We start from the raw sequence: 12,572 nt of genomic DNA on the forward strand, positions 1-12,572 counted from the left end.
ATATAGAGAGAGAGAGAGAGAGAGAAAGAAATAGAAAGAGTCTAGTAGATACACCAAGAACAAAACAAATTAGTCACATGTCCAAGCATATAAAGGGTAATGTAATCTCATACGCGGTGGGAGGCCTGTTATTCCTTGTATTTTCAAGATTTGTAGTGCCGTCAGGTTGCCGAATGTATCAGGATGGAATGAAGAGCTACTGAAGGCGTTCCTGTAGTTGAAAACGCAAAAGTTACATTTTCTTTCTTCTATCGTGTACTGTAGTACGGCATGCGGTATAAATTCCTCGCCAATGTATGTTGCTTAGCCAAGGAATATGATAATATATAGCAGAAACAAAAATGTTTCGTTTGAATGTGGCAAGGACTCGTTAAATGCACATAGTACAGCGGTAAATTAAAGGATGCATTTTTCTTTCAAAAGAACATTGAACGCATGAAGTAATTTCTTAGCTATATTAAAATCGTTACGTTATGTTATAATTGATAAATACCTTCGTAGGTTCAGAGATGTCAGAGAAGGTAGGTTGTCAAAAGCAAAAGGTTGGAAAGTTTGAATCAGATTTTGTCCGAGATGCAGCATTTCCAGAGACGGCAATCCTGTAAAAACACGACAACAGCGTCACTAGATGCAAAAACAAACAGATGAGTTCTGCTGCAGTACCAAGGATAGACCCGACCATCGTCTGACATGGCCTAACCACAAGCCATCACCAAAATCTATCAACTGCTTCTTGAGTTATGCTGACCAGTTGGTGTAAAATGTTTGAAAAAAAAAACCCACAATGCCTCACAACAAAATCTTTTCAACCAGTCTTTGATCAAATTCAAATGGTACTTAGAAATGATTCCGACAGATCTTTTTCTAGGTATTTGCAGATAAATATAATGAATAAATGTTTAGTACAATCGAGTATGTTACAGACGGTCGTAGTATATGAATAGTAGAATAGTAGTAATGGGGACCCCTCCATAGTTCAAAGAACATTTTATTGTCTCTAGCTATCTCTTTGACTACAGTCTTGAAAATAACCGTAGATACTTAGTAATTGCAAAAGCTGGATTTGCAAACCATTTATATATTTATTTATTTATCTTAAAAGACAGTTGGGTGGTACCTTCAGTCTCTGAAAGACTGATTTCCAAGGTAGCCCAACAGTACATACACATTGGACAACATGGAATACAATAAAATTAAACAAAATAAAACAGATTAGTCAAATGATCAAACGTAGCAAAGGACAATAAACAGAGGGTACAAATAATCAATCATACAAACACAACGGAACAACCAAAACAAATAGTCAAAATCGTTAGGCATAGTCGTATTGTCAAATAATGACAGTCGGTTGTCCGTGAGGTCAGGGTCAGAGGTCGTATGTTCTTAGCGCTACTTTAAAGGCATTTATTGTTAATGCATGTTTAGTTACCGTGTTAAGCGAGTTATAGGCTGAAGCTGCTCTGTACTTAAATGTTCTCTGTCCAGTTCTGTTTGTGTATTTGGGTTTACGCAGTAGATTTGCTTGTCTTGTGTTGTACTGATGTGTTTGGTGGTTGTACCTCATCATTAAATACTTTAGTCTAGAAACATCTAGAGAGTAAATCCAATCTGTTGTGTTAAAACTTACAGTCCAAGCCTGTTTTAGAATGATGTATGTTCGAATTCCATACCTTGAAATGTTGCTGTAGAAAAGTTGGTCAGAAGGTTGTCGAATAAGCTTAGGGAAACAAGGTTACCGAGATTGGCAAATGAACCATCCTCCAGTCCCTCACTTGTAATTTTGTTGCCCTGAGTTTCAGCAGGAAATAGAAGATTTTTGGTTAAAAGGTATAATAAAATAATCTCTAAGCAGATCTTTGGTTGGCTGCAATGCAGTATCAAATTGGCCAGGCAGTGTCCAATAAGCAGCCAATGGTCAAAGAACCATTGTACTCTCTTTTGTCCCAGAGAATCTGTTGAAGATTATAATTAAGTTTTATATGATATAGTCTTTACAGTTTATCCTTAGACGATCGACAGTCATGTTGTATCGGACTTTTGTGGGTCCGTCAGCCACATTGGTTGGTAGCCCAAGGTAGCTATGCCCGTCGACCTATGCCTAGTGCTTCGGGCACTTATAGGTCATTGAGTTCATTGTAAGGCTGAAAACTCCCTGTAGCGCCTTATGTATTATAATAATAATAATAATAATAATAAAAATGGTTTATTCAAATATTAACATATATACAATACGTACGGACAGTCCCACCTGGCAGCCAGAGGCTGAATTGCATGGGAGCTGTTTCCATGAGTTTCTGTATTCTAAGTCGGTGGGCATAACTGTCTTGAGCTTACAAACAAACTGTCTACCGGACCAGCTCGAGTCTGATACCAAGAGTAGACTTAAAACATACTATGGGCCGTTCCTATGTAATTTTTAAGTAAACAAATTTTGCTATGTCTGTGACCAAACATCACGTACTATTTGATGGGACTATGAGAAAGAAAGTCTTGTTAATAATATATACGTTAACTTACATATAGCCACAGAATCTTCAGTTTTGTGAGCCTGGCGAAATCATCCTTCCTGACAGTGGTGAGACGATTCCACGTGAGGTCCAGTTCCTTAAATAAGGGCGGAAAACAGAAAGATTTTATAAACTGATGTCCTACAAGCATATCCATACTGTATACTCTAGTATAATATAATTTAGACAGGTATTTTTAACACTTTACTGGCTTTCATGAAGGTTCATCTGTGTTGGTAGCTACATGTTTAAAGTTAAAATTTTAGATCCAACACAAAGAAGTTATCTCACCTAGCGCTTTCGACCAGTCACTCTGGTCTTCTTAAGCACACTGACCCAATGAGAAAGACCAGACTGACTGGCCAAAAGCCCTAGGTGAAGGAACTTCATTGTGTTGGATCTAAAGTTTTCAAACAAATGAGGCTTTCTTCTCACCTCCAGTCCTGTGTTGTCTGTTCTATCGTCAGGAGCCAGACCGATAAAAGTGGATGCGGAGATGCTCTGTAGCGTGTTGTTGAACAGTGAAAGCGTGTGTAGTTTGACCAGATTGCGAAACGCACCGTCTTCTACATAGGTGATGTTGTTACCATCCATGTACAGTGCCGTCAGATTGAACAATCTAGAGAATGTTGTCTGTATGATTTTGGAGATACTGTTAGATATGAGATCAAGAAACTCCAGCGCTATGGCACCATTGAAGACCATATCTGGTAGATTCTGTATCTTATTGTCAGCCAAAACAAGACGCTTCAATGAGGATAGTCCCATAAATGTCTCGTTGGTCAGCCGAAGGATCTGGTTGGAATGCAGGTAGAGGACGCGTAACTTCTTGAGACCACTGAAGCTCCCATCTTCAATCGTTGGGATGTTGTTGGACGATAAGTTGAGCTCCGTAAGCCATGGGACTCCAGTGAACATACTGGTCGCTATCGATGTGGGTTTGTTTCTCTGTAAGTCCAGAATTTCCAAACTACTTGGACTATCAATCCCTGCAAACGCTTCTACAGTTTCGATGTTGTTACGATTGAGATACAGTTTCAGAAGTTGGCTTAGTCCACGAAAAGCATCACTGACCACATTGATGATTTTATTCCCTCCAAGCCGAAGAATCTTCAGATTTGGCCGCAGGCGGAAGGGGGATCTTTCAAGCTCGGTGATCGAGTTATCTTCTACGCTCAGTTCTAACAGGTTTGGAAGTCGAGGCCCCAAAGACACAGTTATCATCCGGTTATCGTTCATCAAAAGAGTTTCCGTTGGAGGTTCGTCACGAGGAAGTCTTACCCAAGCTACGTGGCTGCAGTCCATGGTAGTGCCTTTAATGGAATTCATTTTAGTGGAAGTAGGTTAGGAGCACAGTACTGTGCTGATCAGGGAGGGCATATATACCAACTACAACTAGAAACGCAAAGAACTCGTACATCTACAATTAGCTGAGATACGAAAGAAGGCATAGAATATATATATGTGTATCTCTCTCTCTCTCCTCTCTCTCTCTCTCTATATATATATATGTGTGTGTGTGTGTGTGTGTGTGTGTGTGTGTGTGTGTGTGTAACTTCATTTCAACTTATTTATATGCAAAAGCCAAGGATGACTGCCGAAGACAAGCAATTAGATTTTACATTTTACACAGATTATATATATATATATATCTTGGATTTTGCATATAAATAAGTTGAAATGATTATGAAACTTATGAATACCAACAAGACCGATGACACTGACAAAGCCTGTGTAAAGTAATAGACACACAAACGCTGCCTTAAATATAGCCTTCTGGCGAAATTAGTAAATAGATGTACCTTCACAACGGCACTTCATCGAACAGTACTGAGCAGACACCGTACTGAAGACCACAACGAGAACAAGCACAAGTTGCAACAAGCAGGACTTCAAGTTTTCCGCCGTCATGTCCAACTGCCGACAAAAAATGAATAAAGTACCAATATATTTGTCAGTAAGTCCTGACACCCAACGAGATGGAATTAATGAACATAATTAGTGTGCGATTTGTGTATCTTGCACATAAGTCTCTTCCAGAACCTCAGAAGCCTTTCTTAACTTTTAAAAACATTAAGACATTTTCTTGATTTGTTTCGTGAATCAGATGACACTAATGGCAAAACATCAATTTGTTATATATTCTAAAACAAAATAAAAACAAAACTTACTTAAACCTCCCCTCCCCTGTTTACAAAATGGCCGCCTACCCTTCAGAATCTTCAATCACATTGATCGTGAAAGATTACAACAACCTGCCTTATATTAAAGACCACATAACAGGCATCAGTATACAAACGGCTTGGCGCTAGTACTGTGTGTAATTTCTGTCCTACCTTGAGTTGTAACGTCTTATGAAGGGTTGACAATTGAATCAGCTGGAATATTTGCCTCCCAGCTAAGTACAGACATTCAGTGTGAACATTTCATGCATGTGATTGGGTTCGTAGTAACGTTGATACACATCAAGCTAGAGATTGAGGAAACAAGACGTTGCTGTGATGAAGATCAAATCTGACCTTTCCTCCTTCCAAAAGGTAATTTTTTGTCCTTCAGGCCCTGTGCAGACACTGAGGTCGAGTTCGCTCCGGGCTAGGTAAAGGACAAGCGACGTGCTGCATTTTGGGTAAAATGTCAAAGTTGAAGGTCCCTGAGACAACCAAAACACGCCGGGACGTATTTCATTTCATTTCATTTATTTCGAAACCTTTTAGCCCCGAAGGGCTAATCTTCCAAGGCTCAAACAAATAACATTACATTAACATAACATTATATTAAGTATAGCCAAGACTAAAACAGACTTACCAGAGAAGGGCCTTAACCTTTGACCTCGCGCATGCGCAGTTGGAACCCTTGACATGCTTAATATTAATTTTATCAGGCTGGTACAACCATTATTTTCACACGGATACATTTGTGCTGCCAATTTACGCGAAGTAAGGAAACTTCTTAAATGTACGAAAACAGGTGTGCAATGTTGATATAATAGTTTCATTTTATTTTAGAAAACACCACCACAAAAGCTGTTATTATGTGCACGTGTCTAAACGTGGCATAAGAATATATAAATGAATTGTCGAAATTTTAATCTGTCTTGTTGAATAACGTATCCTGCCAAAACAGCATCTTTGAATCAGAAAGGTTAAAATGTCTCAAACATACGGCTTAATTTATCCATTAAAGTATTCAATGCTATGTAATAATTTTATTTTATTTGACGTAATAACACCACCACTAAAGTTGTTATTGTGGCTTTTTGGTCTATATGATGACGTCTTATACGTGTAGAAATATTTCAAGAGTTTCAGTATCTGCATTTCCGTATCTGTATAACCGGTATACAGACCGGTTATTCTGCGTCTACGCGACTGTAGACACAGAACACAGTGAATGATGATGATGATGATGATGATAACCGGTATAACTACCCTTCGGCGTAACATGTCAGCTAAGTTACCGAAAGCACAAGGGTTATAAATGTATAATACACGTATATTGTAGTTAGCTTCTCGTTTGGAACATCTGTCAAGTTTTAATTAGCATAACATTACACCTAAATACGAAAGATAAAATGAGATATACATCGTGAAAACAAAATACAATATGGCAATTCCCGTAATAATAATCAATCAGCACAGATATCGTCATACAAATTTTAAAAGGTCAGCAAAGTTTTTAAAGTTTTAAAACTTATATAGATGTTTTATATACAGTCGGGCGAGAGAAAGAGATGAATGGTGCCACGGCCGGTTGCTTCATTCTTTTCCTTCTCTCTTCTTTTTTCTCCCCTTAGGCCTTATGGCCTTATTTGGCCACAGCAAGGAAATTTTATGGATGACATCCTCCACAGACTTAAAATCGAAAGCGAGCGGGCGAAAAAAAAACAAGGCGGGCGGAAAAAAACAAAGTTCCTACATTTCAAAATTTGGACTCAATAATCGTACAGATTCTTTTGATTCAGTGGGAACATCACATATACACAACCACTATCACATATCACTGCATCAAAGTAAGAAAAAAACATTAAATCAGAGCCTTTTCTTGTCTCCTCTCTTCATACTTATCTGCCATCCACCTTCCGGCATGGCAGCAGACATCTTTGCCCATTTTCGGCATGGTGACCACTGTCAGAAGGGAACAAAATTTCTTTTTTTTTTCTCTCCAAAATCAGGCGAAAATTAATGCGCGCGCTGATGTCATCCATAAAAATTACTTGTTGTGGCGTAAACGACAATTAGTGGTTAATCAACACAGCTATAAATATTGTAAATTCAGCAAAGTGTTTTCATAGTTTTACTGCATCTCTTGTGGAGGCAAACGGACTGTGCCAAATCTTCCTTCCCTCAAGGAAAGGAGGGAGTTGGCGGCCATTACCCTACTAAAGAACATGATGAAACCAGAACATCCACTTCACGAACTAGTTCCACCTCAGAGACTGGCATCCACGGGGCGTAAACTGAGAAACCACGACAACATCAGCCTTCCCTTGGCCAGAACAGAGCGGCTCAGAAAATTATTTTTGTACACCGCTGTCAGACTGTACAATGAGACTCTGTAATAATCTGTTATTTCGTGCCCATTTCAAGTAAAGACTATTGTATCCAAATGAATGTTTTTTTTAATGCCATTCTTTTAGAATTGTTTCTAACTCGCTTAAATGTCGCAGCTACAAAATATATCTATTTTAAAGATTATGAATGATGAAAAATGTTTTAAAATGTACAAATACTGCGAATTTTAGTATTTGAAGTTAGAATGTTGTAAGTAATAATTTTAATTTAACGTATTTTTCGAAATGTAATAAGAGTCTAACAATTGTAACGTGTTCGCTACTTGTGTACAGACCTCACAATTCAGCCGTGAGGCTGCGATGGATTTTGGTTTTCAATAAACAAGAAAGGCTCAAATTTATCGATTAAGCGATAACATTGATGTAAACGTCTTCCTTTGCGGATGACCATCTTGCCATTGCTCCATCCAGGCCGTCGTCGTTGACTCTCGTGTAGATGTTTTCGTTGGCGCTGTCCGCCGTGTAGACGGGGTTGTTGAAGGAGCTCGAGGAGGGCCTTCGGTTGTCACGTGGAACGGGAATGGGTGCGTCGTGATGAGGCTCATTTGCTGCACACAGATACAAAACGATTTGATTTGATTTATTGAAATTGCAAATACATAACGAAAGTTTATTGCAAATACATGCCCGTGGGCTAATTGCAGTTACAAACAACTTAGAAAGAAAATACAATGGTATGTGGACAATATCTACGTCTAGCATTGTACTAAATTCTACAACATACATGGTACTAGTTTTACTGGGTTTGACGTCTTCTTTTTAGGCAATGGAAGACGAATTTACCCACTTCTTCTATAATATGTGGGTTCTTTGATTTTACTCGTGGGCCACAGGCAGCGGGGGCTGGTGTTGTGGCCCACACACAAGGCAAGCATGAACACACGAACAAGATACACATTTAGGCATAAACAATGTAAGTAAATGAAATCACCATATCAAGAATCAACATAGATTAGAATATATCAACCTATTAATAATATCTATCAGTCCATTTACCACTCCAGTACAGTTCATGCGGTTCCTAGCCGCCAGAATGTTCTCGTGTCTGGGGCCACGTCTCCGGGTCGACTGGTGCTTCTGCTGTGTGAGCAGGTGGGCCTGACACATGTTCTTAAATACACTAACGCTACGGGCCTCTTTAACAGGCTACAGGTCTCTTTATCTTCCAGGAGGTGGATATAGTTTAATGCGTTCCGTCATAGAATGTATTATTGACATACGATTACATGATAAAACTTTTACACCATGGTTTACGTTTCATACATTTCCTGCAACCACATTCTTGAATCTCGGGCATACTGGGTCAAAACCCTGTCAATTCAAGTGAAACCAGATCGCCACCTACTCCCTTTGGAACCGAAACATACAAACCAAGCACGAATTAGCGCCACCCAAAACAATACTCCCATCCAGAAAATAGAAAATGTTATACGAAACCCCCCAAAACAATGGCCATAGCGCGACCAGAAGAAGAGATATATCAGAACCGAAAGTTTTGCTGCAATACCACAGAGAACCGCTAGGGGGACCATAATCGTTTTGCCGACACTCAACCAAATATAATACTAACAGACAAACAAACCTGCTGAATTAAGGACGTCCCCAGCTTTGCCAAAACCCAGATATGAGCTGGTGATTCCATCCGCCCCTGGCTCCTCTTCGAATCCTGCGTTTTGGTACTGGTTCTCCCGATTAGGGCGTACCTGGGGATCATTGTCGTTGTAGGGCGGGTCCTCAATCGTGCCAACTGCACCGGTTGTGCTGTGATTGGCTTCCTGCAATTGAAAAAAAAAGAAACTTGTCGGTATCTTGGATTTGCAGATGATCTCTATAAGGCCTAAAACCCTGCTATTAGACTTTTAGAGGCTCCATAGAGCACTAAACAGCCAGAGTGTGAATTTCTGTTGCACACAGACTAGGAAAAATCTTTAGTTATTGCAATAAAAAGGAAATACCTGGCGTTGAGGACGTTCAGGGGTGTGGCCAGCATCTTGCTCTGTAGAGAAGGGCCCTCTCTTCTTCAGGACAATGACGATTGCCGCTACTAGGCAGAGGATGACGAGCAGCAAAGGGATGCCTACGGCCAAGCCGACTATTGTTGTAGATCTCATCTTCGTTGTAAAATGCACACAGTGGTCCAGTCCTGGCTTTCTAGGCGCATTCTTGCAAAGAACGGCCACACAGGCTTGGTAGGGCGTGTTGGGAAGAAGGTCGAATATGGCGAAGTTACGGCCATTGGGGTGAATGTCTTGTGTATTCGTCCACGACTTCTGCCCAAAAACCATTTGGTACTCAATAATGAATCCTGTCAGGTCCAAATTAATGGATTTACCGTCGTGAAACCATGAGATTTCAGCACGGGATTCCTGTACGTTTTGCACGGTGACGTCCGTTGGGGCGGTGCATGTTCCTGGCTGTCGTGTTGTAAAGGACGACGAAGTTGGTGTTGTTGAGCTTGGTGTGGTTACAGGACGTGGAGATGTCATTACTTCAGTCGTAAGAGATGTTGGACTGTGTAGAAGATGAAGTAGTATATGTACTAAGAGAATGACAGCAAAGACCATCATTAACGCCACCCAAAACAGAACTTCCGTCCCGGAAGTAAAAACTAGTGAACACTTACCAGGTCTGCACAGTACATTCCGTGGGCGGTGGGTCGGTTGTCGTTGGGCACGACATCTGCAAGTCTTCCTCTCGAAGGTTGCTGAGAGGACGTCCCTTCAACCGCTCTGGATTGTAGCAGGCCACTGGCTGTGACGAAGTGACATATCGCTCAGCCTTCACATCTGCATACAAAAGAAACAAGAACTGCAATAAAACTATTGCCTTGGCGACGGATGCTTAGTATTGATTTTTTTCTAAATGTATGTTTGAATTGACTTATTGAAGAGCAAAAACAGTAAGGTTGTACATGGAAGTACCTGTTTTATTCAGCCATTTCGCTAGATCAAGTATTTCACAATCGCAGGTAAGACAGTTCCCAAATGTCACAGTTTGGAGGCAGGGTAAGTGGCGAAACACACCTGTGGGAAAAATATACGTCCCCCAGCCCCCACAAAATAATTATGCAAGAACAGACAAGGAGAATGGTGGAAAGCATTAGAAAATGGCACGAAGCTTTAGCAATTGTAAGTAATTTCACAAAGTACAATTTTACAAGATTTTACTCTGTCGCTCTCTCTCGACATATATATCTATATGTCTATCTATCTGTCTATCTCTCTATCTATCTATCTATCTATCTATCTATATATATATATATAGAGAGAGAGAGAGAGATAGGTAGATTGATTGGTAGATTGATAGATATAGATTTGACGAACGACAAAACACATTAGAGACAATTCCAGGCATATACAGACAACTGTAAACTCATACGCGGTGACAAGCTCGTTACTCCGGCAATATCCAGATATTGCACTGCCGTCAGGTTGCCGAAAGCATCAGGATGTAAGGCAGCGCTATCGAAAGGGTTCCTGCAGTTGAAAACGCAATACTTAATTTTTCTTTCCTTTGTCCATCGTCAAAGATGAGACGTACAAAAATCTATAACAGTATTAATAAATAGATAACCAGTATCAATAGTTTATCGACAAATAACTAAGACTCTGCATGAAAACTGGATGTAGTGCATGTCTCTAGTATAGAAGTCTCTGGGCTGAATATGAACATTACAGTTCCTAAAATGCAGCTCCGATATAAATGTATTCAAGACAACACTCACTGAATTGAATTAAAATTAGGAAGACATAGTAGAAGGTGCTCTCTCCACAATAGAACAAAACCGTAAAGGTGTCTCCATAAGCGTAAGAATGAAATTATGTAAACCTTCTAAATGAGAGATACATGTACCTCGGAATTAAAAGCGTTGTTAGAGTTGGTAGATTGGCGAACGCAAACGCGTTGAAGCTTTGGAACTGATTTCCTCCAAGTAGCAACGTTTGCAAAGCCGTCAACCCTGAAAAAAAGATTTTGTTACAATTATTAAAATCGTTTGCGTCAATGTAATGTACCAATCTAATCAGATACTTGGGGGTGTAACAGTGTCAAATTTTATACCGCCTGGCCTAATGGATCCTGTGTATCAGACACTACCATAAGTGTGCATAACTTCCAAACACCCAATATCTGCTTTGAGATTAGCAGTAAAGAAGATCGTTATGTTTTATACATATACTGACCATGTAGACAGCATTGGCGTATTCGTTATTTTACCAAGGTTTATGTTTCATACCATGATTACACACTACACATTCCTAGCGACCTCATAACACATTACCATCTGAGGACAGATAGTCCTTGTTATCAATGTACGGTGACGGTATAGATATGATATATGCTGTGTGTACCTTGAAATGTTGCTGCAGAAATGTTCGTCAGACGGTTGCCATATAGACTAAGGAAGACAAGGTTGCCGAGATTGGCGAATGAACCATCTTCCAGTCTTTCACTTGTAATTTTATTGTCCTGTTGTAAACATAATATAAGCTTTTGAAATGCTTAAGCAGCTGTTCAATTTCTTAGCATTAAATATTTACTTCGTTGGACAAGCCGTATACGACAGTAGTGCATGAAGAAAACGTTAAAGTTGTTACTTTTCCTTTTATTCATGCTGTAGCACATATGTTAAGCCAAATGAATGTAGTTTGTTACGTTTGATTCACGCAGCAAAGACAAGCTTACTGCGTATTAAATTAACCCTACCTAGACCGGGGGGGGGGGGCTAAAAGTGCCCGCTGCAACTTTGATGTCACCTAGCGTCTGAACGACTAGCCGTAGAACGACCAAACTTGGTGACTTTTCCTAAAATATTGTTGGCAACAATTCTCTATCATTGGAATAAGATAATAATTTTTTGTGTTGCCATGGCAACGGGTTTCTGACAGGCATTTTTTGCTAAATTTAGTACTTTTTGTTTCAACAATAGAATTTTATGGGTTTTATGTCAAGTTACTCATGGTTTCTAATATTAATAACATCCCATATAATTTTATGTAAATTTTATCATTAAATATGTATAATTTATGCTAATTTGATGACGTCATTGGCCAAAATCCAAGATGGCGGACCATATCATTAGAACAGGTATATACGGGTTATATTCATTACAATTTCATCAATACTTCCATTTCTTTTTACAAAAAAGGTTTGAATGAAGGTGTTTAGTATGTTTACAATGTATTTTAGGCTTTATCATGAAAAAAAACTATTTTTGAAAATTCAAGATTGATGATCCAAGATGGCGGATATCTTAAATATGCATGACGTCATTTTATGACGTCACCGGTGTTGCTTTGGGCAACATAAGACTTAGTACACACTAATATTCTGTCATAAACACTTTTGGTAAAGTTATGTTGTATACCAGGGAGGTTTTCAGGGAAAAACCTATTAAGACGGTTTTGGCCAATAAAATCACATTAATGACGTCATAATCACGCCATATTACGTCATAACGACATAAAAATTGTAGATATGATAAATTTTTACTAGTA

The 12,572-nt window shown here is 39.3% G+C and overlaps 2 protein-coding genes and 1 pseudogene across 4 annotated transcripts in view; 1 reads left to right on the forward strand and 2 right to left on the reverse strand.

The window, feature by feature from the left end:
• LOC109486265 (insulin-like growth factor-binding protein complex acid labile subunit) overlaps window positions 1-4,402 on the reverse strand; it is a 5,519-nt gene extending 1,117 nt beyond the window's left edge. The window contains exons 1-6 of the mRNA XM_019790035.1: window positions 4,310-4,402; window positions 2,943-3,820; window positions 2,518-2,604; window positions 1,671-1,788; window positions 494-599; window positions 114-211 (exon numbers count right to left, since the gene is read on the reverse strand). Of these exons, the coding sequence (XP_019645594.1) occupies window positions 114-211; window positions 494-599; window positions 1,671-1,788; window positions 2,518-2,604; window positions 2,943-3,820; window positions 4,310-4,328 (1,306 nt within the window). The 5' untranslated portion in view covers window positions 4,329-4,402. The remainder of the gene's footprint in view (window positions 1-113; window positions 212-493; window positions 600-1,670; window positions 1,789-2,517; window positions 2,605-2,942; window positions 3,821-4,309) is intronic.
• The window catches only part of LOC109481763, a 96,760-nt pseudogene that overhangs the window by 24,188 nt on the left and 60,000 nt on the right, over window positions 1-12,572 (forward strand).
• Window positions 9,485-12,572, reverse strand: part of LOC109486271 (insulin-like growth factor-binding protein complex acid labile subunit) — a 5,975-nt gene continuing 2,887 nt past the window's right edge. For all 3 annotated transcript variants that reach the window (XM_019790068.1, XM_019790060.1, XM_019790050.1), the window contains 6 exons: window positions 11,427-11,544; window positions 10,930-11,035; window positions 10,456-10,553; window positions 9,999-10,100; window positions 9,701-9,863; window positions 9,485-9,588 (listed from right to left, as the gene is read on the reverse strand). The gene's annotated coding sequence lies outside the window, so the exon portion shown is untranslated. The remainder of the gene's footprint in view (window positions 9,589-9,700; window positions 9,864-9,998; window positions 10,101-10,455; window positions 10,554-10,929; window positions 11,036-11,426; window positions 11,545-12,572) is intronic.

Source organism: Branchiostoma belcheri, unplaced genomic scaffold (assembly GCF_001625305.1).
Source record: "Branchiostoma belcheri isolate BF01 breed outbred unplaced genomic scaffold, Haploidv18h27 scaffold11, whole genome shotgun sequence".
Taxonomy (NCBI): domain Eukaryota; kingdom Metazoa; phylum Chordata; class Leptocardii; order Amphioxiformes; family Branchiostomatidae; genus Branchiostoma; species Branchiostoma belcheri.